Source organism: Ambystoma mexicanum, chromosome 3q (assembly GCF_040938575.1).
Source record: "Ambystoma mexicanum isolate Mex_15411 chromosome 3q, UKY_AmexF1_1, whole genome shotgun sequence".
Classification (NCBI taxonomy): Eukaryota; Metazoa; Chordata; class Amphibia; order Caudata; family Ambystomatidae; genus Ambystoma; species Ambystoma mexicanum.
The window spans coordinates 1169713315-1169738784 of NC_090926.1; the positions used below are offsets into that span (position 1 = coordinate 1169713315).

At 46.3% G+C, this 25470-nt stretch overlaps 1 protein-coding gene across 2 annotated transcripts in view; it reads right to left on the reverse strand.

Moving 5' to 3' along the window:
* The window catches only part of SLC27A1 (solute carrier family 27 member 1), a 256989-nt gene that overhangs the window by 41755 nt on the left and 189764 nt on the right, over positions 1-25470 (reverse strand). For both annotated transcript variants that reach the window (XM_069604011.1, XM_069604010.1), the window contains exon 11: positions 4934-5098. In XM_069604011.1, the coding sequence (XP_069460112.1) occupies positions 4934-5098 (165 nt within the window). The remainder of the gene's footprint in view (positions 1-4933; positions 5099-25470) is intronic.

Below are 25470 nucleotides of genomic sequence, written 5' to 3' on the forward strand. Positions count from 1 at the left end.
TTTCAAAAAATACCATTGGGCTCTAGTTTTGGCATAAATCGTTTTTGTGCTCGTGCTCGCTTGGGGAGCTGCACCGATTTCAAACATGGGAGCCGTGGCAGCCCATTGTTTGCATTTGTGCGCGGGCCGTATGCATTTGGAGTGTCTCTTTCGAGTTAATGGGCGCCCTGTGTAGATCCCGATCGTGTGCGTGGCCGTCAAAATGGCAGACCGAAGCACACGTTCGAGGGTACTTATTGTCACATAGGTAGCTACGTGCCCTTTTAGGGTGGCATAAATCATCTTAGTGCTTGCGCTCGCTTGGGGAGCTGCACCAATTTCAAACATGGGAGCCATGGAAACCCATTTCTTGCATTCGTGTGCGGGCCGTATGCATTGGGAGAGTCTCTTTTAGTTGACGCGTGAGAAATCGCATAGGCGCCACTCACCGTGTGTTTTCTCGAGCGGCCGCTTGTATCTGGCCTCGGGACGCCGCAGTTCTGTTTAGACAACAGTTGCCCGGCAACGGGGACACATAAGCAGTCCGTTTTTGATGTTGTTGGACATCATTGCCGTCGGCCATTTTGAAGTGATCTGGGGCTAGGGGTTTTCTCATGAGATAGTGTTAAGTACTGTAGGATTTACCAAGGATGCAGCATCACTCTGTCCCTAGATTTTACAGTACAGATGCAGGTTGGTATTCCAAAACAGAGTCAATCATCGTATCTCATACGCATGTATCCGCCCACTTTTATCGTCAATGGTGCTGTGTTAAAGGGCGAACTACATGTTTTGGTGTTTCTAATTGAGATATAATTTCAGGACTGTGAGTCTAGATATGATTCTGGTACATGATCTGATTGTTTTATATTTATGGGGGCACTAACACCAGTTGACTGCGGAAAGTTGGTTCCACATGTGCAGGAGATACATTGTTGTCAGGCTGTGGTACAAGCAGTGCTTCTTGGAAAACACATTATATTCATCTCATTAAGGCCAAATTGTTCCACTGGATTTCTTCATTTAATCCAGTTTTTACTGTTTCAAGTTTAAAAATCCAAAGTTGTTCTCGTCTGAGAAGCATTTGGCCAAAATCCCCACCTCTTCTTGGTGGAGTTAGTTTTTCAAGAATGGTCCACGTGAAATCATCCTGTGTGTGTCCTTTTTCAACAAAGTCGTTCACAAGAGGAGCTGTTAGTTTTTTGGTACGAATGCAGGATTTGTGTTCAATCAGTCTTTTTTTCACTTCCCTTGTGGTCATGCCCACATATCGGAGGGTACATGGGCATGTGATAAGATAGACTACCCCTTTTGATTTGCAGTTGGTGAAGCTTCTTTGTTGCCACGGTGTATGTCATCCAATCTCAATGGACTTGCTTCTTGATGTTTGTGCAGACATTGAGCATCCTCCACAGGGTGTATGTCCCATCGGCTTGTTTGCTCCCCAAATTGTGTTCTCTGCCCCGTGGTCACTTGGTTCTTTCATAGTATGCACCAGACTATCTCGTAGGTTTCGGCGTCTTTTTATAGCGAAGGTTGGTAAGGCCAGGGAGCTGGAGCCTGTGTTTAGGATTGGCCAAAGTTTTTTAATTTCCCTTTTGATGTTGTTGAACATGGGGGAATAACTCATTACTGCAGTTATTTCTCCTTTCTTTTCATCTTTTTTGTGTTGTTGGAGCGCGATTTCCCTCGGTATATTCTTTGCTCGTTTACATGTGTCGTTAATGATTCTTTTTGGGTAAGTAACCTCTTCTCCTCAATTGGTTTTGAGGGCCCCAGATTGTTCTTTGTAGTCTTCCAGTCTTGTGCACGTCCTGCGATAGCGGAGAAATTGGCCGAAGGGGAGATTGTCGCTCAGGGCTCTCGGGTGGTAACTGTTATATTGCAACAATGAGTTCCTATCGGTGTCTTTTTTGTAGATCCGTGCCAGCAGTTCATCCCCTTGGTTGGTGATATAGAGGTCTAAAAAGTGTGTATCTGTCCTGTTGGCCTCGATGGTGAATTTTAAATGGCCATTACAGTTGTTCAGCCACTGATGGAATGCTGTTAATTCCTCTTTTGTCCCTTGGTATATCATGAAGAAATTAAAAAACTTTGGCCCATCCTAAACACAGGCTCCAGCTCCCTGGCCTTACCAACCTTCGCTATAAAAAGACGCCGAAACCTACGAGATAGTCTGGTGCATACTATGAAAGAACCAAGTGACCACGAGGCAGAGAACACAATTTGGGGAGCAAACAAGCCGATGGGACATACACCCTGTGGAGGATGCTCAATGTGTGCACAAACATCAAGAAGCAAGTCCATTGAGATTGGATGACATACACCGTGGCAACAAAGAAGCTTCACCAACTGCAAATCAAAAGGGGTAGTCTATCTTATCACATGCCCATGTACCCTCCGATATGTGGGCATGACCGCAAGGGAAGTGAAAAAAAGACTGATTGAACACAAATCCTGCATTCGTACCAAAAAACTAACAGCTCCTCTTGTGAACCACTTTGTTGAAAAAGGACACACACAGAATGATTTCACGTGGACCATTCTTGAAAAACTAACTCCACCAAGAAGAGGTGGGGATTTTGGCCAAATGCTTCTCAGACGAGAACAACTTTGGATTTTTAGACTTGACAGAGTAAAAACTGGATTGAATGAAGAAATCCAGTGGAACAATTTGGCCTTAATGAGATGAATATAATGTGTTTTCCAAGAAGCACTGCTTGTACCAGAGTCTGACAACAATGTATCTCCTGCACATGTGGAACCAACTTTCCGCAGTCAACTGGTGTTAGTGCCCCCATAAATATAAAACAATCAGATCATGTACCAGAATCATATCTAGACTCACGGTCCTGAAATTATATTTCAATTAGAAACACCAAAACATGTAGTTCGCCCTTTAACACAGCACCATTGATGAAAAAAGTGGGCGGATACATGTGTATGAGATACGATGATTGACTCTGTTTTGGAATACCAACCTGCATCTGTACTGTAAAATCTAGGGACAGAGTGATGCTGCATCCTTGGTAAATCCTACGGTACTTAACAGTATCTCATGAGAAAACCCCTAGCCTCAAGCCACTTCAAAATGGCCGACGGCAATGATGTCCAACAACATCAACAACGGACTGCTTATATGTGTCCCCGTTGCCGGGCAACTGTTGTCTAAACAGAACTGCGGCGTCCCGAGGCCAGATACAAGCAGCCGCTCGAGAAAACACACGGTGAGTGGCGCCTATGCGATTTCTCACGCGTCAACTAAAAGAGACTCTCCCAATGCATACGACCCGCGCACGAATGCAAGCAATGGGTTGCCATGGCTCCCATGTTTGAAATTGGTGCAGCTCGCCAAGCGAGTGCAAGCACTAAGATGATTTATGCCACCCTAAAAGGGCACGTAGCTCCCTAAGTGACAATAAGTACCCTCGAACGTGTGCTTCGGTCTGCCATTTTGACGGCCACGCACACGATTGGGATCTACACATGGCGCCCATTAACTTGAAAGAGACGCTCCAAATGCATACGGCCCGCGCACAAATGCAAACAATGGGCTGCCACGGCTCCCATGTTTGAAATCGGTGCAGCTCCCCAAGCGAGCACGAGCACAAAAACGATTTATGCCAAAACTAGAGCCCAATGAACCTACCCCTGTGGTATTGGTATTTTTTGAAAATAGGACAATAAGGGATCTCTGTCATATGTCCCATGTTACCTTGCAGGGCTCGAGAGACGTACCACCACAGCCAAAAAACCTGGCCAACAGCTTGCACACGCCGGAGCTTTTGGAAGGTAACCACCAACAATTAATGTCAAAAAAAGTGTCAAAAAAGAGTCCAAAATAGCCAGAATGATCAGACTGTTCAGAAAATCCTAATGTCTATTAATTTGTTCTAAATAACTTAAGCACTCTTTTATTTAGATGATGAAAAAGAAATTATAATGACCTCAAGACCCAAAACCCACTCTGGTTTTTGTTTCTCGTAGGTGAATGGGCCAACGGACCACGTGCCCCTCACCTGCCCTTGATCTCCTTGAGACATAAGAAAATTATGGTCCTGAAGAAGATGATAAATAGCCATCATCGAAACCGGTCGACCACCTTTTAACCAAGGATATCTCAGAAATTAACCAGGGATACCCCGTGAACTAGACCATAAAAACACTGTACTATGGATGAAGTTCCTTGTTTTTAACCACCTTTTACGAACAATTTGTTTTGTTTCCTGAACCATCAACGAGTGATTTGTAACTCAGGGACCACACACTTCCTATGAAGGTCATTAAAAGAAGATAAAACAGTTCCTCTCTGAAATGTGGCCCCAAGTTCCTCTGAAACAAAACAGTCACCCCAGAAATGGGCAGAAGCCCCATACACCCCATGCCTAAGGACAGAAGCCCCCATATAATATGAGGAACCTTCTGTGAATATTGCTCTTTGAGGTCATCCACTAATCGGTACTAGAGCAAGAATCAGCTTCCAGACTGAAATAAGGTGGACCACCCCAAAAGTGTTCATTAACTGACTATGCCTTAATGACTATACTGTAATCTTTCCTATCTGCTAATATGTATGTAACTATTCCTAATATATTCAATTGCTCAAGATGTCTGTAACTACGCCTTGATACCTCCGAGTTTGGGCGTATAATAAATGTATTAATAAAAAATTTAAAAAACAGACACCGGAGAGTAAGCATAGAGTGAGCAATGACACACACACTTAATATGCCATTAACATGTATGGACTTAGGTAACACAAAAAACAATGTTTTTTAAAACTGTAAAAAAAAAAGACACTGCTTCAGAGGGACACCTCCTGGAGGGGAAAAATGACATCCCCAGTTCATGAAAGGGAAAGGCAGCACAAGAATAAAAAATGAAGGTTTACTCTTCCGCAAAGTTGAATGTCACACTTGTGGACGCCTCGAGCTGTAAAGCTTTGTTACGTTACCTGGCACCTCCACTCCATACACGGCGACATCTGTCTGGTTAAGAATATGGCTCAGCGTCCCTTCCACTTCCGTTGTTGACACATTCTCGCCTCTCCATCGGAAGGTGTCACCACTTCGGTCTTTGAAGTACATGTAACCAAGTTCGTCCATCACCAGCACATCACCTGGGAGGGCATGGGAAAAGTCCAACAACAGGTCACAAATGCAAACACAGACAATAGCTGACATCTTGCATGGTTCTTCCCACTAATGCTGTCACCCTACTTCAGATCTGCACTTTCCCTCGTCCCACCTGTTTCTGGACTCCTATCTCACCTATCTACACATGCCTATCCAGTCCTTGTTTCTACTCCCCAGGCCTCCATGTCTCCACCCACAACCCTCTCATTAGATGATTTACTGGGGTCAGGCAGCTTCTCTGAACTGTGCAAGAAAACCTTGCTTCTTTTATTAACTGTCAAAATAGGAAACACTTTGAAACGGGATATAGATCATTATTTCTGTTTGCTCTTCCCTCACTAGTCGTCTTTCACCCTCATCCCTCTCCCCTACACTTCTCCCTCGGCACAGCTTTAGTTGTTTGTTGTTCGGAGTGTACAGACATAATGTACCCGCGTCAGTTAACTGATAAGATCAGTTTGGAGCCAGTCCTTGAAAGCAAAGCAGCAAAAAAATGTGTTTGTTAAGGCAGAAGTTCACTTATTGATGTTCTTTGGCTTAACCTTATAGAACCACTAAATCTTTTTGCTGGCTTCTATGGTTTTGCAACTTGATTTGTAGTCCGAGGTACTTCTACTGAAGATCGCCTGTCCCTGCACCCCTTTTTCTCATGCTCTGCCTCACTAGTCCTTATGGTTATGGAGGCAAGGCGCCTTTTTTTGGGGGGAGTGGGCTGATGGCAGCTGTACTTTTATTTTGACTACACCATGGATGTGGTCCTTTTTACTGCATTATACAAAGCATCTGTATGGTGGCCATGTGGACACTAGGGCACCTTTCTAAGCCCTAGCACTGGCTATTTTGCTTTGTGGCCTTTCCTTGTCTGTGCAGACTATGAGGGAGGTCTACCCAGGTTGGCTGTGTTGATGACTGGCTCATCTTGAGCCCACCAAGACAGCCTTGGTGTGGGTGTAAACCTTCTAAACTGGCTTAAGGTGCTGCACACTTCACAATCCACAACTATTGGGGGTGTGCCTCAGTAGTTGGTAGTTTGGTTGCCTGCCAAACCTTCAATGATGAAGGCCTGTGGGTTGGTGGGTTGGACTGGCATACCCATCCCCTGAAAGAAAGTGTATGTCAGTGGGAGGCATGCTGTGTTATTTTAAAAAGGTATATTTGTATTTTAATATCGTTGCTAGAAGTACACATCTCTGCATTTTACTCTTTAACATTTCCAAAAACAGATACACTGTATCAAAGTGTTGCTTCTTACATTTGTTAGGTTTTGTGAGTGAAGTGGGGTCTGCATTGACCCAATACTGCAGTACCTTCTTTACTTTCTTGATTGTGATGACCTTTACGCCGTGCCCACTCCTTTAACGCTTTTTTTTACCATCCATTCACTTACAATGTATCTATAATACTCGTTTGTAGCGGTAGAAGGGAATATTGGTTCAACCCGTTAGTGGTTTTGTATAGTCAATGTTATGTATGTCCAAATAACCTATTAGCCACATGTTTTCATCTTCATGCAATACTCCCCCCCCCTCCTATGTTTGAAGTGAGACTTCTGTGATTTATCACCACTGAGAGGGTTTTGAACCCACTTGGTGGTTAAGTCTACTTACACACTTCACCAGAGGGCTATATCACCCCAACCCCACCCAGCAGTATTTGTAAACTCATTCAAAAAACAAAACAAATCTAAAAGTGTCTCAAACAAAGATCTGCTTGTTTTTACGTTAACATGCTGAAACATATCTTACTGTGGCTTTTTAGGCTGGTTCACCTTCCCCGGACTCTGTGATCAGCTTGTGCAGTGGTCTGACCCAAACTATGCATACAAACCACTGTCTTCCACTGAGAAGCACACCACCTGTTTTAGCCCTGCGTTTGTCCTGTTGCACGGGGCTATGAATTCATACTGTACTTCACCCAGACAGAGAGAGGTATTGCGAGTACCTGGACAGAAGTAATATCTTTGGTCTTTGTGTGTTCAATGACATTGTGGCAATGTGATAAGACATATCTATGCCAGAGGCAATGCTGATGAGGCTTTCAATGAAATGAACCGATTCCTTTTCCATTTGATAAGGCAGTTATGAATATCCCACGTTAATATATTCAATGTACACAACTAGCAAAGTTTTCAACCTTTCGAAAAAGAGTTATCAGAGTGCTTTGATGTTGAAAAACTAATGTAGAGTTCTGAGGGCACACAGTAGGAAAAAGGGTTATTTTCTAAAATGGAGGGTAACTTGCCAGTTGGCCCCACCAATAATGCTTGTTTATTTGGGAGCTACAAACTCGTTGTTTGATGTTAACTTGGTCTTATAATTGGGATGAGAGTGCTTTTTTAATAACCCCCAGAAGAACAGCAGGTACATGAAGGGACAGCAGTTACCCCTTTACTCATCTACTCATCAGGCATTCATGGTCGAGGTTGGCATTCGGTCTAGTTTTTGGTGTATCATGGAGGAAGGATTGTGTAAAGGAGATGTTCACTCGATTGCAGGGTGTGAGAGCATCACCCAAGACAGATTTTAATATGGTGGATGGAAGAAAGTCATCTTTGTCCATTGTGGCCTTGCAGATGTCAGAGGATATAAAAGGTCTTTGATTCTGAGCAAATAAGGGTAGGGTTGTGTGTTCTCAGGCAATGGTCATTCTATAGGAAAGAAGCAAAGTATGCTTTGTGTAGAATGTACGAGGACAGCCCAGAGGCTAAAAAAGACAGAGGTGGTTTCTCAAGTATGAGCTGAAATAGGAAGCTGGCAAGAAAGACTGTAAATTGCAGAGCACACCTACTAACCTAGAGCAGGAATCTAGCGCTTACTGTGCGTTCCCTCTGCAAAAGGGTGGTTGGCAGCCTCTATTAGCTGATTCCAGTTCTGTTTGTATGAATATGGTGCATGATTTGGGGATCATCAGGGTATAGTTGTTACTAGTTACCAGATTCTTATGGCATGCAGAGGACTCTACTTGAAGCAGTCCTGCTGATGACCAGTCTTCTTTCGGACAGAACTCTACCTCTGACCAGTGGAAGCCTGCTGAAGGTGATTCCCTCTCTTGAACCAGTGTACACAGTTGCACCAGTTTGACGTAGTTCTCCTGAACCTCTGGGAACCAAATTCTGATCATCCTAAGAAGAATCCTGTTGTGCCTGGAACCGAGCTGGCGTTGCGTGTTGCTCACCCTTTGTACTGACTCCATTGAGAACATCCTGCCTTGTGGTTATGCGGCTGCTCTTCCTCAATGGAGCAAGCTGGTTGGCTTTGCTGATCGGAGTGTTTCCTCCTGAATCAATGTGGCCTACTTTAAGGGTGATCTACAAGTCTATTCTGCCGCTTCTGCTGCACCTTCTCCTTCGTGGATCCACTAATGGAGGTTCTGAATCATTGAGCAACTAAAAACATTACTTTTGAATGGACACATGATCTAGTGCAAGATGGTGGTGCAATAATACACAGGGCAACCAACATTTTAGTGTTTGATAGAGACAAATTAAGAGATTCTCACAGAAAAAGAGTTGGTTTAATGCCCGGTGGTGCTAGGGAATAGAACTTGAAATAATAAGGAATTCTTATTCAAACTTGTGCCATGGTGACAGGGTCATGGAGACCCTATTGGTGGAATAGAGACCCCTATAGAGCTTGGTTAGGTGGCCTACTAGGGGACAGCCAGAACCTGTCCTACCCCAGGGGAGAGAGTTAGGAGGGACTCCGGTACCTCACACCACAGAGTGCTTGAATATGTGCAGTACACTGATACTACTGTCCTCGCTCAGTGCCTATCAGCCTCTGTCCTGCCCAGGTCTTGATTTATTTTTTTTAAAGCACGAGTCCCTGAATACACCTAATCCCATGCAAAGACTAACAGACTATACAAAAGATCTGTTATACAGGTGCACACCTGTTTTTAAGAAATCAATTAATATTCTTTATAAGAGTAAGAGGGTGGGGGGGAGAGGGAGACAACCCTGGCACTGGGTTGCATAACAATAGTAAAGAAACCAGGTTCTATGTTGAGAATAACATTTAAGAGAGGGATGTTTTACTGAAAACGAAAACACCAAACAAGCCACTGATTTGAGGTGGGGGCCTCTAACCCCCGTTCCCCTATGATTTTAAGCCGACCCAAGTCCCCTCCCCACGTGTTTTAACCCCTTACCCCACCCCCTATATATAAAATAAACATAAGAGTTCAGTGTTTTTTGTTATCGTTTTGGTAAAGCATCCCTCTGAAAATGATTTCGTCAAAATCCCTAGATACCAAGAAACAGGTGTCCAATGGCTGTGCAGTACCTGCGTCCCCTGCCAACCAAGTATTATTGTATAACAAACAACAATTCTAATTACTGATCTAAAGTGCTATCTAAATAAATTCAATCGCACATTATTTTGCAAAACACAAGTTTCTCTCTTTAAGGGTAGTTGTAACATCAAGGGTGTACAGATTATTCACATTTTAATACACAATACAAGAAATTGAAAAAAACAAAGAAAAATCTCTGCTCTCCACATTTTGGGACCTCTGTCCTTCTTCAGGAGCAAGAATTCACACTGTGTTTCATTCAAGAAATGTTCCGGTAGCTTCAAATGAAGAATAGAGAATACACTCTATTAGTATGGGGTATTCATATGTTTGTACATGCTAGTATCATCACTAGTATAATCATGATCCAACCCTAGCTCATTCACCTGGTGTAGATCGGGATCAGGTGATCCAGGTGGAGATCTTTAATTCTTATGAATTCAATGGCAACTGTTTTCCATCCTGTTAAGTAGATAGGTGAATGATGCACTTATTTACCATTAAATCAACTCTATTGTGGTCAAATGAACTGTAGCTAAAGCAGAATATGGAAGTATTCTTACCTTAGACTGTCTGTTGTCAAGTATGTTCTAGAGTAACCTCATTTGAGCTACCGTGTATGCACTCTACCTATTAAGAATGATATCCCATCAGATCTCGGTTTAAATAGTTCAATTCTGTCATAAATGTTCATGGTCCTATTCATCAAAAGTGATGGCAACACTATGGCATGCCTGTGCTCCGTTTCTCGAAGATTGTGTAGGTCCAAGGAGTGTAAATGAGTAATGGCAACTGGTGCCTTCTTCAACCAATAGGAGCAGAGCCGATTCTTAGCTAGTGCTATTGCATAATCTGGAGAGAATATACAGAATAAAGTGGAGTCTTACCTCTAAAGCACATCTAAAGAACTATTCATGCCTGACAGTAAGTTAGATGTGCTGCTGAAAGTTAATCTTTCAGGCTTCATGACCCTTAAACCCTATGAAAACAGGTAAAATATAAAAGGTCACTTGAGTTTGTGATCAATAGCACCCACATGTTGGTTTCACCTAAAAATCTGGTCCATAATGCTTACTACAGGTTTTAACGAAGCCGGACCCTTCATTTCTCACGATCCTGATACTGGGTACTATTCTAAAATTTCCGCTTGTTAGGCAAGATTTGGAGCAGTACCCTTTGGTTGCACTACAAAAACCTTGACCTCCTGGCAATAGGAACCCAACCTTTGGTATAAGTCCGTGCTACACAGGTTGGTAGTGTGGTCTAGCAGCCAGGCCTTTCTCAAGAGGGATCAATGTGAACAGTATGGTGGTTACACAGAGATTCACAGTGACAAGTATCCAAATAAACACTTACACTCAAGGTTTCTTGATTAAACAATTATACATTTATTTAATAGTCAGTTTGAATAAGCCTTCTTCAGAAGAGGCAATATAATAGTAACACACAAATACACTCCAAAATACACACTCCTAGTTTCTCTAAATCAGCAAATCCACATTTGGGACGGCACACAGACACTTCCTACACCCTCAGTTAAATATCTAGGACACTGGACATTTATATGTCACTGGCACATTTGGAGCAATACTGAGATGAGTGCTAAAGTAAAGAGATTTCAGAATAAAAGAGAGATCATACAAATATTCTGAAGCAGGTAAGTACTTTTGAACCACCCCGCCCCCATGCAAAGTAAATGAACCCTTTCCTGGAGGGAAGGTAAGACACAAGCAGAGGAGTCATTCAGGGAGCCAGGCCAGCCAATGTCAATTGGGCAAAAGTGTAGGTGAGCTGAAGCACTTCTTAGGTAAGTAAAATTCTTGCACAATGTTTTAGAAGTCTTTGTAGAAAAAGTAGAATCAATGTAGGGTCACAAGCTGGAAGGCTTGTGAGAGGTAGAACCAAGACAAGTATCAAAAGAGATCAATTAAGGCTACAACAAGAGGCAAGGTCTCTCAAACTTTACAGTACCTTTGGTTAGAAGAAATGGTTCCAGATGACTTCTGTTCCTGTGCCGCTCTGTAGATCCTGTTGTTCCTGGGCCTCAGCTGTGGGGACAAGATGGAGGACCTCTGGGGACTCCTACACTGCAATGAGATGGTCAGCGGCAGAAAAAGGACAAACCTCTATTCAGCGGCACTTCACAGTTTCAGCTCCTCGCATCTCAGCACATAGCACCACCGCAGACTCTCGGATATCACTGTGGACTTTCCTTGCATCTGGGGTCCAGCACTCTTTTGAGGTGGCTCAGGATTGGTCAGTCCTGCTTACTGGGAGTCCGGAGGATCTTCCACAAGCTCGGGTCCGACTTAAAAGTGATGGAGTCCGTTTGGTGTTCCTCTTCCTGGCACTTGGGTTCCAGCATCAGCAGCAGCGGAAGTACAGCCAGCTCCGAGAGGATGTCCAAACGAGTACACGTTGGAGTTGATTGGTCCCACCAACCCAAGGGGAGAAGCCGTCCTTGTAGGGCTTCTCTAGTCGAGGTGAATTTGGGGCTTCAGCACAGCAGCAGGGCTTCACTGGGCAGACCAACAGTCCAGGAGTTGCAGCAGGCGTCCCTTCCATGTTCTTCTTCGGAGTCCTATGTCTAGTGGATGACTCTGCCTTCCAAGCCAAAAAGCTTTGCCTTTTATGCAGGTTTCTCCCATTCATTCCAGGCTAGCTGTCAATCACACAGCAGGGTGGCTGTCCTTGCCGGACAGCCAGCATCCAATCAACTTTGGGGTGCATTCCTGTAACCAAGGGGATTAAGCACAGGGAGTTTCGGGCACCTCCCTCACGTCCTGCCGCTGCCAGACATATTGGAGCCAGAGGCGGGCTTCACTCGTGGATCCCACCAAAGACAAAGCGAACAAAAGGACCAAACCTGGTTTGACATGCAGAGTAAATCTCAAGAAGGGCTTTCCAACATGAATTGGCAAAAAAAGAAGACCGGGACCATTTTGACAAAATGAGCACCCATGGGTGCTTTACTACTGCAGTAAAATGTAAACCACTGCCACTAGCCATTAATTGTAGAAAGGGTAGCATAAAAATGTTACATGAGAAACTAGAAAAAGGGGATACTAAGTAACCCCTCCAGCACCCTATGGTAAGATAGTGTGTGCTGGGTCTAGAAAGTTACAAATTGTAACTAAAGTCAATTTCACTTTACTGCTCTTGGAAACAGTAGTTTATCCAAGAGAATGTATTTAAACCTTTGGGAAATCCAAGAGACTTCCCTGTGCCACTGAACTGAAGGTGCTGTGCGTCACAAACCAAAGATGATAGCTATGGAGTTTGTCAGACTCCAAAACCAAAAAGAATCACAGTGTTTAAAATCACAGTAAAATACATGAGAGAGTGGGAAAAAGGTCTCTCTCTCCAGATTAAAAATTAAAAAGTCCTAGAGTCTGGCAAAAGTTCTGGGGGTCTCTAAGGTAGAGTGGAATTAGAACATTTCTGAGAATTCTCCCTAACACTGCTATTAAAAGGGACGTCATTGTGACATGATAGCACAATGGCATCACATGTAAACGAGAGACATTGCACGTATCCGCTTGTGGATGCGCTCGTCATAAATTTAACTATTGTTTCTCAATATTTATCCAATTTTAATGCATGGCATCATGGATTCACACTTATTAGAATCTAAGGAAAAACTATAAGGATGAATGTTGTGCCTGGTATCACAATAGATCCCATTGGTACGTATATGTTGTCCACTTTTGTCCTTCAAAGCAATAGTATAAATACTATCTCAGATCAGTAATTAGAATTGTTGTTTGTTATACAAAAATACTAGGCGGGCAGGTGACGCGAGTATTCCACAACCAGTGGACACAGGTTTCTTTAACACTCACAAGACTCCCAGAATCAAGAAAACAAGGAAAAGTATGGGGAGACCAGAAAACTACTCCTAGAATGCACCACGGTTCAACCAGGAAAATCCAACGGGAACCAGGGCAATGGAATTGTGACCATAAATAGAATGGACCTGAATGTGCCCCGTTGCTAAATGATTGAGACACTAAGCAACCAACCCACCAACACCAGACAGACCCCAAGTTAATGGGGGTGAACAGCAAAAGGACTGTGAATGGAAAAAGACTGCATGAGAACAGGGAAGACCCAGAAATCCTCCCTAACACGGTTGGAAGCAAAACTCACCAAAGCTTGGACTGAATCTCAGGAACCCAAAAATGTAGAGCAAAAAAGGGGGTGAGCCAGAAGCCTTCTTAAAGACATGCAGGGAACTAGCTCTGCTAGAGATTGGCCAAAGGGGAAAGCTGTTATAAAGGGCCAATGGGACCCAAGAGGGACTCCACAACAGGGGAGGTTGGACTAATAAAATCAGCAGGTGCAAAGGAGGGTCTAAGGTGCTACGCTGAAGTCAGGAGCAGATGAGGGGAACCAACAGACAAGCGAGGAGGGTGCTGCAGGTAAGGAAGGGTTGTAAGGAGACTGTTGGAGTGCTGTTAGAAAGGGAAGATAAGGTGTTGAGTCTGAGACGGTTGTACCAATTGAATTGTTTGTGTGTGGGTGGGAGATTGACTTGAGAAAGTTCCCAGGGAAGGGGTGGTTAAGAGTAGGTGTAAAACTGGTGTGTGTATGTAAGAGAGGGAAGCAAGAGTCGGCATGTGGAGTGGTAGTTATGAGGAGTGTTTGAGAGAGAGTAGACCAGAAGGAAGTTGGCAAGCGGAGACAGGAGAGTGGGGGTTGTGGGATCTGCAAGAACAGGGGACGGAGTGTGGGGAGAGAGATGGAGGGAGGGAGGTAAGGCTAGGAAAAGGAGAATAGGGGGAGGGGTGATACCAGTTGAAGGGGTGAGATAGGAGAAGTGGCAGAGACCAGTAAGATCAGTCAGAGGTACAGGTACAAAGATGAAGCAAAGATGGAGATATTCACAGTATACAAATTATGGTTTACAAATTGCAGGTAAGCATTGAGAATATGGGATACATTACTCACTGTAATCGTATTTCTGATGCTTGTATCTGCTTAGATTCACATGCTGTGCATAGGCTGACATCTAGTGGAAGCTGCTGAGTATTTGTTTTTCGAAACTCGAAAATGGGCGTCGACACAGGGCGTGCCAGTAATACTATCCCTAGTGTGACGTCCACTCTACCCATGATCCATCACGCGTGTAGGACCCTCAGATTGTATTTTTTCTGACATGAGGTAGCATGAGGAGTAGTGTGAGTACAGATAATCCAAGCAGATAGATAGATAGATAAGACTACAAGCATCCATGCACCTTCTCTCAGAGGGGAGGAAGGGTGGGTCGCATGTGAATCTAAGCAGATACAAGCAGAAAAAATACGATTACGGTGAGTAATGTGTCCCTTCTGAGGCTTTGGGGAATCTGCTTGGATCACATGCTGTGCATAGATTAGCGAGCAGTGTTAGAAGAAGGAGGTGCGATGTGAGAAGGGTCATGAGCAAATAAATGTCTTAGAACCGCTTGTCCCACTTGAGTATCTGTCTTGGAATGGGTGTCAATACAGTAGTGCTGAGTAAAAGTGTGAATAGAGCTCCAAGTAGCTGCTTTGCAAATGGTGTCAAGGGGTACATTTGCAATGAAAGCCAGAGTGGCCCCAATGCCTCTTGTAGAGTGGGCTCTTGGCGTGAAAGGCAGAGTTTTTTCAGAAAGAGAGTAACACAGCTGGATACAGTTAACAATCCACTTAGAGATGGCACCTTTAGAGACGCGATCTCCCTCTCTGTCTGTAGCTATGGAGACAAACAGCTGATCTGTTTTCCTTAGCGGTCTGGTTTTGTTTACATAGTAGAGGACCGCCCTACGCGCATCTAGGGTGTGTAGTTTCACCTCAGCCGAGCTTTGTGGGTCTTGGAAGAAAGCCGGAAGCTCGATGGACTGGTTCACATGGAATTTAGAAATAAACTTAGGTGAGAACCTATGGTGTGTACGTAAAACCAGTTTATCTTTATGAACTGTAAAGAATGGATCCTGCACTGACAGAGCTTGAATTTCACTGACCCTTCTTATAGATGTAATTGCTACTAAGAAGGCCGTCTTATAAGTCAGGTGTTTGAGACTGCTTTTATGCATGGGTTCGAATGGGGGGCCCATGAGTTTAGATAGCGCCACGTTAAGGTCACATCCTGGTGGTGGGTTTGAAATAGAAGGGTGAAGTCTCTTTACTCCTTCCATGAAAGCTTTAACCACTGGTATATTCCACCACAACACCTTGTTATGGGAGGTGGTGTATGCTGACAGACCGGCCTGATATTGCGGAATTTGCAGCAGTATATTCCGAATTCTTTCCTCTGATGGAAAGGTCAACCCCTCTTGCGTGTCTAGGATAGCTCCTAGGAACTGTTTGGAGGTGCTTGGCACCAGACTTGACTTTTTCTTGTTTACTGAGAAGCCTAATTCGAAGAGGAGGTCGATCGTTCTTTGAATGTTTGTTCTGCAAATTACTGGGGTCTCCCCCGTGATGAGCCAGTCGTCCAGGTAAGGGTACACCAGGATTGCCTCCCTGCGTAGGTGTGCTGCCACCACCGCCAGTACCTTGGTGAATATCCCTGGAGCCCAAGCTATTCCGAAGGGCAGTACCTTGAACTGGTAGTGCCGACTGTCCACCTTGAAGCGCAAGTACTTTCTGTGCACTGGGAACATGGAAATATGAAAATAGGCATCTTTCATGTCCAATGTTGCCATGTAATCCCCCTTTTTTAGGAGCGGGATTACCTTTTGGAGAGTAGTCATGCGAAATTTTTGGGGCTTGACATACTTGTTTGCAGGCCGTAAGTCCAATACTGGGCGCATTGTCAAATATTTTTTTGGCACAAGGAAGTAAGTTGAATAAATACCCTTGTTTACCTGGTGTCCCGGGACGGGTTCTATCGCGTCCTTTGCTAGAAGATTGAGGATCTCTTCGAGGAGGATCTTCTGGTGGTCCAAAGAATGTATTTTCTGTCGTGGAGGGTGGTTTCGGGGACGCTCTAACAGTTCTATCCAGTATCCTGCAGACACTGTGGACAGCACCCATCTGTCTGATGTGATCCCTTCCCAAGCTTGGGTGAAGTTGGAAATGCGCCCCCCCTACTGGGGATACGTGAGAAGGGACCCTGAACGGAGCATCACTGTTTTGGTGGAGGCGTGCCGTCGCCTCTACTGGGGCTGCCTCTACCTTTACCACGCCATCTCTTATTACCCCTGCCATAACCCTGGGTAGACTGCTAGCTGTTGTTGTTCCATTGTGTACCCTGCCTCTGGGAATAGTTAGACCCTCTCTGGGAATTTTGTCACATGGGCGACGAAAATTGCCATTCCCTCTTTGGTTTGGGGGTTTATTGGTTAGTTGGCCTAGGGATTTTAGTGTCTCATACTCGTCCTTGGCATTTTTCAGCGCGTCCTCGACCGCCTTTCCAAACAATAGATATGGCTCCACCGGTTTATCTATCAATGATGCTTGGGTTTCGGCTTTGAACCCAGACTGCCGCAACCAAGCATGCCTTTTGATAACAGTACCTTCTGCTATCAATCTGCCGGAGTTATCCGTGGCATCAAAGGTTTCTTTTAATATGCAACCGGACACGGCTCTTCCTTCCGCCGAAACTCGTGCCAACTGGATTTTTAAGGGTTCTGGGGAGGAATCTATGAGTGCCGCGACTTCTTCCCACTGGTGGCAGTTGTAACTCACCAGCAAGGTGGTGGAGTGGGCAATCCTTGCCTGGTAGGCGGAAGTGGAGGCTACTTTCCTGCCCAAGCCATAAATCTTCTTGCTCTCCTTGTCGGGAGGAGCTTCGGACGATGACAAGGGTGTTCCCGCCCTCTTACAGGTGTTTGTAACTACCAGGGAGCCCGGTTTCAGATGCCCTCTTATGTACAGTGGGTCTATTTGGGCTGCCCTGAAAAGCTTCTCAACTCTGGGGTTTACCGCCCTACTGAGATTGGGATTAACAAGGGAAGGGTCTATCCTTCTTTGTATTGACTTAAGGATGGGGATGGCCTGGGCAACAGGTCTCCTTTCTCCCAATAACTCCTCGGCAAAATCCCTCTCTTCCTGAGCACCCTGGGTGTCAATGTGGAAGTGTTCTGCCGCTCTGGACAGAACTTCATTCAAGAGAGGCTGGTTGTCGACAGGGGAGTCGGTAACCGGGGGTTCTTTATCTACCGGGGAATCTACCCTGTAGGTTTCTGGGTCGTCCTCCTCCTCTTGGTCCTCATCATCCCCACAGTAGCCCGTCCCAGTATGTTCTTCCAACATGCCGAAATCTGGATCCTCACAAAAGGATGGATCTCCCTGATATTGAGAATAGGGCTGTATACAGAAGGGGTCTGAAGTAGGAGCTTCAACCTGGGACTTCTTACTTGGGGGTATAGGATCCTTAGAGCCTGAGGGGGTTGACCCGTCGGGGGTATAAGAGAGAAAGTGTTCAGGGTTTTTGGCGTAGAAATCTGCCAATGATGACATCCTTGACATGACTCTGTCTATGTCATCACTAGACCATTCTCTTGAACTGGGAATGATTCTCCCTGTTTTATCTTGACTAGATCTACCGGTTTGAACAGGGGTCTTTGGGATAACAGAAGACTGAGACTTGTCCATCTGTTTATGTGGAGTAGAATGTTTTTGAGGTGTGGAAGGAGGCTGGGATTGCTTCCTTTGTTGTTTTTCCCCTTCCCCATGGGTGGAAGAGTGTTTACCCTGTTTTTTCGCCCCTTCGGAGCCTTTCGACGCCTACCGCCGAGGTTCAGGGTAATGTCCATATCTCTCGAGTGTGGGGTCTGGGACTCGGGAACAGCGGTTGCACGGCCTGTTGACGCCGACTCCTGGAGTGCGGTCTGGGGATAGAGGTCGGCTTCGTCTTCCAACGATCGAACCTCCGTTACCTTGGGGAGCGAGGCACTCTTGGCAATAGGTGATGGTTGCCTGGAGTCATGCGGCGATCTAGAACGAGAACGCCCAGAGGACACCGATTCGGACCGTTCTCTATGTGCCTCTTTCCGAGTACTCGACGTGCGCGTCGAGTTTCGGTTGGACTTTATGTGTTTTGTGGAAGTGCTCTGGGTAGCGCTTGTGTCGCAGGGGGGTCTTCCCCATAGCCGCCTTGCCGGACGACCTTCCGAGGTCGGGGACTTGCGCTTGGCTGTCAATTGATGCCACGTTGCCCTTGCCGTCCGAAAGCAGAGCGTCACTGCAATCGCTGAAGGCGCCCTCCGCTGCCATGGCCTCTTGACACCTGGCGTGGTGGGCCCAACGCTTGATCTAACGGTCCTTTAGTGTTTTCGGTTTGAACTTACTACACGCTCTGCAGTTAACCTCGGGGTGGTCCCTCGGTAAGCAGAGATTGCACGTGGCGTGCCTGTCAACCCAAGGGTACTTGTGGTTGCACTTGGGGCAAAATTGGAAAGGGGTACCCTCCATACGCACCTTGTGGCAGCGGGCTAATAAGTGTAGGAATATATAAGAATGTACCTATATACCAAAAGAGTGTAGAGTATGTCCACCCTCCACTCTCCCTGCTTGCAGGGCCGACGCCAGAGGCCTTCCGAGGCCCAAATCTGTCATGCAGCTCTCGACGGTCGATTCTTTCTCCGGGCCGGCGTCGAGTGTGGATGTTCGGTGACTCGACGTTGGGGTGGAGAAATGGGGAAATATAACAATATTTTGCAAAAGTATGGCTAAGGCCAGTGAACTCCGCGGAATGCTTCTGACCAGTATGGCGGAAAAAAACAATCTGAGGGTCCTAGACGCGTGAGGGATCATGGGTACAGTGGATGTCACACTAGGGATAGTATTACTGGCACGCCCTGTGTCGACGCCCATTTTCGAGTTTCGAAAAACAAACTGTAATACTCCGCAGCTTCCACTAGATGTCGGCCTATGCACAGCATGTGATCTAAGCAGATTCCACAAGCCTCAGAAGACAATGCATTACTTACCGTAAAAGCATTTCTGATGGTTGTATCTGCTTAGATTCACATGCTGTGCATAGGTCCGACATCCAGTGGTCACTGCGGAGTATTGCATTTTGTTTTTCGTAGTCGAAAAGGGGACGTCGACAAGGCGTGTCTGTAACACTATCCCTATAGTGACGTGCGTTGTACCCACAATCCCTCACGCGTCGAGGTCCCTCTGTTTGTATTTTTCTGCCCTGAGGGAGCCTTTTAGCCGTGAGTGAGTACAGAAAAGAGAGAAATATATATAAAAGGATGTCTATGTTCCTTCCATCCGAGCGGGGAGGAAGGGTGGGCGCATGTGAATCTAAGCAGATACAACCATCAGAAATGCTTTTACGGTAAGTAATGCATTGTCTTCTGATGTTTGTTAATCTGCTTAGAATCACATGCTGTGCATAGACTAGCGAGCAGTACCCGGAGTTGGCGGTGGGTTATGAGAAGGAACAGTAGAGAAAAGATGTCTTAATACTGCCTGCCCAACCTGGGAATCAGATCTAGAGTGTGCATCTAGACAGTAGTGTTTTGTAAATGTGTGCACAGAACTCCAGGTTGCCGCTTTGCAGATGGACTCAAGGGGAACATTTGCAATGAATGCTATGGAAGCCCCCGTGCCTCGAGTGGAATGTGCTCTTGGCTTGAAGGGTAGTTCTCTCTTAGCAAGAGTGTAACAGAGAGTGATGCATTGAACAATCAATCTAGATATAGTGGATTTTGAGACCGCATCTCCTTCTCTTCCTGCTGCCACCGAGACAAAGAACTGATTAGCCTTTCTCAGTGGTCTGGTTCTTTCCATGTAGAACATGACAGCTCTGCGTACATCTAGTGTATGCAGACTTTTTTCTCCCGAGCTGGAAGGGTTTTGAAAGAACGTTGGTAGTTCTATAGTTTGGTTTACATGAAATTTCGAGATGAATTTAGGTGCAAACCTTGGGTGTGTGCGTAGAACCACCTTATCTTTGTGAACTGTTACGAAGGGGTCTAGTACAGAAAGAGCCTGTAGTTCACTTACTCTCCTAATGGAGGTGATAGCTATTAGGAAAGCAGTCTTAAGGGTGATATCTTTAAGAGTTGCCTTGTGCATGGGTTCGAAGGGAGGGCCCATGAGTCTGGAAAGTACCACATTTAAGTCCCATCCGGGAGCTGGGTTAGCTATCGGAGGGTGTATCCTCTTTACCCCCTCCATGAAGGCTTTGATAACTGGTATCTTCCACCACGACACTTTAAGTTGGGAAGTGGTGTATGCAGAAAGTGCCGCTAGGTGGACTTTAATGGAATTGAACACTAAACCTGAATCCAGTAAATGGGTCAAGTATAGAATAATGTCAGTAGGAGAGCAGTCAACTGGGTTGATGCTAGTACCTCTACACCAGATAACGAATCTTTTCCATTTGCTAGAATAGCAGTGTCGAGTATTAGGTTTTCTGGCTTCCCTGAGGATGTCCATACATCTCTGTGGGAGTTGTAAATGTCCAAATTCTATGATCTCAGGAGCCAGGCTGCTAAGTTCATGGTCTGAGGGCATGGATGCAGTGTTCTGCCCTTGTCTTGTGACAGCATGTTGTACGGGCAGGGAAGTTTCACTGGGGGAGATAGGGACATCTCCATCAAGTGAGCGAACCATGGCTGCCGGGCCCACATTGGGGCAACTACTATCATTGTAACCTGCTCCTGATGCATCTTGTGCACCACTTTGTTGAGAAGGGGAGTCGGGGGAAAGGCGTAAACAAATTTCCCTGACCATAGAATCGAGACCGTTCCCCTTGGACTGGTTCTGGGGGTACCTGGAGGCGTAACTTTGGCATTGTGAGTTTTCCAGAGTTGCGAACAGGTCTATTTCCGGGAAACCCCATTGAGTGAAGACGTCTAAGACGATGTCTTTGTGTAATTGCCATTCGTACTCTCCGGGCAGGGGGAAGTCTCTGCTGAGTTTGTCTGCTAGAAGATTGAGTTCCCCTGGTACATGTTGTGACAGTAGGAACATGTTGTGTCTGAGAGCCCACTGCCATATATTCTGGGACAGTTTGGACAGTCCTGGAGAGTGAGTGCCTCCTTGCTTGTTGAGGTAGTACATGGCTGTGGTGCTGTCTGTGAGGACCATCACTGTCTTTTCTTGTAGCTGTTTCTGAAAGGCTTTCAGTGCTTTGAACACCGCTAGTAGTTCCAGCAGGTTTATATGCTTGGATGCTAAGCTCGGAGTCCAAACTCCGTGGGCCGTCTGATGGGATAGGTGAGCCCCCCATCCTGTAAGGGATGCGTCTGTGGTTAGAGTGGCTTCCACTGCGGGTGTGGCAAAAGTTTTCCCTAATAACAGGTTTTCTTTTGTCCACCACCGTAGCGAGAGAACCAAGGCCTGCGAGACCACCACTAGATCGTCCCATTGTCCGCTGGCCTGACACCACTGGCTGTAGAGCCACTCTTGCATTGGGCGCATGCGCAGGCGCGCGTGAGGTACCAAATAAATACATGACGCCATCATCCCTAGCAAGCGCATTGCTTTGCGTACCGTCACCTCTCGGCCTGCTACATAATGGGGAATTTGAAACAGCATGTTTTGGACCCTCTCGTTGGAGGGGAATACGAGGCCGTCCTTTGTTCGAATTAGAGCCCCTAGGAATTGTTTGGTTTGGCTGGGGTCTAAGCTGGACTTCTTTTCGTTGATGGAGAAGCCCAGTTGGGACAAAAGGTCTACGGTCTTTTGGGTATTGGAGAAGCATGTTTCGTAAGAATCCCCTGTTATGAGCCAGTCGTCGAGGTAAGGGTATACCGGGATGGATAATCTGCGCAGGTGGGCCGCTGCCACTGCCAGTACTTTCGTGAATACCCTTGGTGCAGATGCTATCCCGAAGGGTAGTACTCTGAACTGGTAGTGTTTGTCCTCTATTTTGAACCTGAGGTATTTTCTGTGCGATGTCAACATTAAAATATGAAAGTATGCATCTTTCATGTCCAGTGTTGTCATGTAATCCCCTCGTGATAACAGTGGGATTACCTCCTGTAAGGTCACCATACGAAACTTTTGGGGTTTGACAAATATGTTCGCTGGGCGCAGATCTAATACAGGGCGCATGGTTAAGTCCTTTTTGGGTACAAGGAAGTACACTGAATAAATACCTTCTGTTACCTGTGATAGGGGGACGGGCTCTATAGCTTCTTTCTTCAGTAGTTCAACCACCTCTTGAAGAAGAATGGAGAGGTGTTGCGGTGTCATGCGTCGGTTCCGTGGGGGTTTGTACTTCGGGGAACCGTTGAACTCGATGCAGTATCCGTGGGCTATGGTGGATAATACCCAACGGTCTGACGTGATTCCCTCCCATGCTGAAAGGAACGATGTTAGCCGGCCCCCGACCGGTGACGCATGGGAGGGGACCCGAATTTTCGGGTCATTTGCTGGTATTGGGCGTGGAACCTCTGGGGCTGGAGCCACGACCTCTTCCTTTGCCACGGCGTTGGCCTCTTTGACTGAACTGGGTGTTACCCTGGTTAGTGGGCCAGTTGGAGCCAGAGTAATATTGTTGTTGTTGGTTCTGCTGCTGTCTTTGGCCACGAAAGGAGCGTTTATTACTATAGCCTCGCCTGTTAGGGGGCCTAGAAATTTGATCAAGAGTCTTGATGGTATCAAACTCTTTTTTAGCATGTTCTAGGGCCTCATCTACTGCTTTCCCAAACAGATGCGTCTGTTCAATGGGTTTATTTATGAGGGAGGCTTGGGTTTCGGGCTTAAAACCTGAATTGCGTAGCCAAACGTGGCGCTTGAGAAGTATTCCCTGCACTAGGGAGCGGCCAGCCGTTTCAGCGGCATCTAGGGAGTTTTTAACGATGCCCTGGTTTACCAGTGTGCCCTCTGATATTATAGCTAGCAGGCGAGAACGCAGAGGTTCAGGTGCTTCCTCTGCTTCGCTGCGCAGCTTGTTCCACTGTGCATCTGCGTAGCTAGCTAAAAGTGAGTTGTTATTAGCAATTCTAGTAGAGAAGGCGGCGGAGGTCGTGATTCTCTTCCCCAGTGCGTAGAGTTTTTTGCCTTCTTTGTCTGGAGGTGCTTCACTAGTGGATAGTGGCACCCCTGCTCTTTTTCTTGTGTTGGTAACCACAAGGGAGTCCGGAATAGAGTGTCCTCTGATGTATAAAGGGTCAGAGGATGAAGGGCTGAAGAGCTTTTCTATTCTAGGGTTGACCCCTCTTACTAAAGCTGGGTTAGTAAGGGAAGGAGAAATTCTTCTTTTAATAGAAGCCAGAAGTGGAATAGATTGGCTAACAGGGGCTTTTTCTTTGATGACTTTTTCTACAAAGTCAATGTCTGGAAGAGTTTCCCCTGTATCAATCTCAAAATGCGCTGCTGCCTTGCGCAATAGTGCATTGAGGGAAGGTTGGTCATCTATGGGAGAGGAGTTCCCATGTGAATCCTTGAGAGGAGAAGGGAGAAAGGCATCAGGGTCTGAATGTACTGATGGGGATTGCCAAGGCTGCACTGACGGTGAATGCCAGGGCTGCGAGGTAGCTGTATCCTCTTCAAACCCTGTAGCAGTGGTGTAAGGATCTTCTTCGAACCCCTCTTCCTCAGGTTCTACCTCTTCTTCTCCACCCAAACACTCCTCATCTTCTTGGAGGTATTGCTCCTCCTCAGTGAGGTCAACCAGCCTAGGAATCTTGACTCTAGGGTTATCCTGTGGCCATTCTCTTTGTCTTTTGTGAGTGGGTGGGTCTTGGTTTCCTAGAAACCTTTCCATTTTCTCCATGCAAGAATGGAGTCTTTCAAGGGTCTCATGGGGTACCCCTGAATAGTCTAGAGGGGGGAAATTAGTGTTTTCGCCTTCAAATCGTTTCGAACGCTCCCACAACGTCGACGAGAGGTTCCCGTCTCCTTCTGAAAAGCCTTCAGGTAGTTCGGAAGCGTCCCTTGGAGAAAGGGGGAGTTCCTGGCTACTTTTATGTTTTTTCGACGCGGTATTCGACGTTTGTTTCGTCGTCCGCGTACGTTTGTCTTCGGCGACAATTCTCGCTAGGCTCTCGACCACGATTTTGTCCGTCGAGGGCTCTGGTGTCGACGTTGTGTGCGTTGCGCGTTGTACCTCGACGGTCGCTCTATGGAGCGTTGCGTCGGATGTTTTTGGGGTAGCGCCCGTGTTAGATGGAAGCCCAATCGCTGGTCGCGGCTGCGTTTGCGGGTGGGGCTTGTGACCTTTACGGTCTGCGGTAGACGCCGGAGTGCCCTGCGTCCCCTTCGGCGCTGATGGATCCTTCGTTCTCGACGAAGAAGAGCCGTGGGTAGTGTGTTTAGCCTTATGGGGTTTGTGTGCGTCCTTGTCGCCGGGGTGTTCATCCCCATAAGCAGGGCGTGAGCCGAGCCCGTCGGGGCCGGGGACGGACGACGAGGAGCGGGAGCGCTCCTTCTGGGGGTTCATGACTTCCGTAACGGACGTCGAGTTATCGCACTCCTCGTCACTTTCAGTAACAGCGGCAGCGGGTGAGGAAACTGACTTCTACATCGCGTAGTCCGCCCACCTCTTAACCCTACGTTCTTTAAGAGTTCTGGGTTTTAAGAGCTTGCAGGCTGCGCAGCTGTTCTCTATGTGATCGAGGGGTAAGCAACGATTACAGAGCTTGTGCTTATCTTTCCAAGTATATTTGCCCCTGCAGCGTGGGCAAAACTTAAATGGTGTCCTCTCCATAGCTGAGGCAATAATAGCTGGCGATAACAACCCCAAGGGAAAGAAAGGGGAGAAAGAAAGACATTCTCAAAGAGAAGAGACAAAGTTCTAACCCCCACTCTCCCTACTGTAAGTTGGCCGTCGAGGCCACAGATATATACAATTATATTGTCGAGCAATATGGGTGGTTTCAGTTGTAAGGTTGTATGATCACAGATATTTGGGCTACCACTGGGTCCTGGGTGGGCGTCATTGGTTCTGATCCATTTCTGTATGTTGCGTCTGAAGCAAGGGTAGGTTTGATCAACCTGGAGTGAGTAGGGGAGTGACTTCCACGTTTGGGCTGCCATAACTGGGAAACTTCTGCCGCCAGATTTGGCTAGTTTGAAACGTGGTACGCTGAGGCAGCATGAGTTGGAGGACCTAGTCAGGCGAGTGGTTGTTTTCTTGGCTATCCAAATCGGTGAGTGAGGTACCGTGGTGCAGCATTATTGAGGCATTT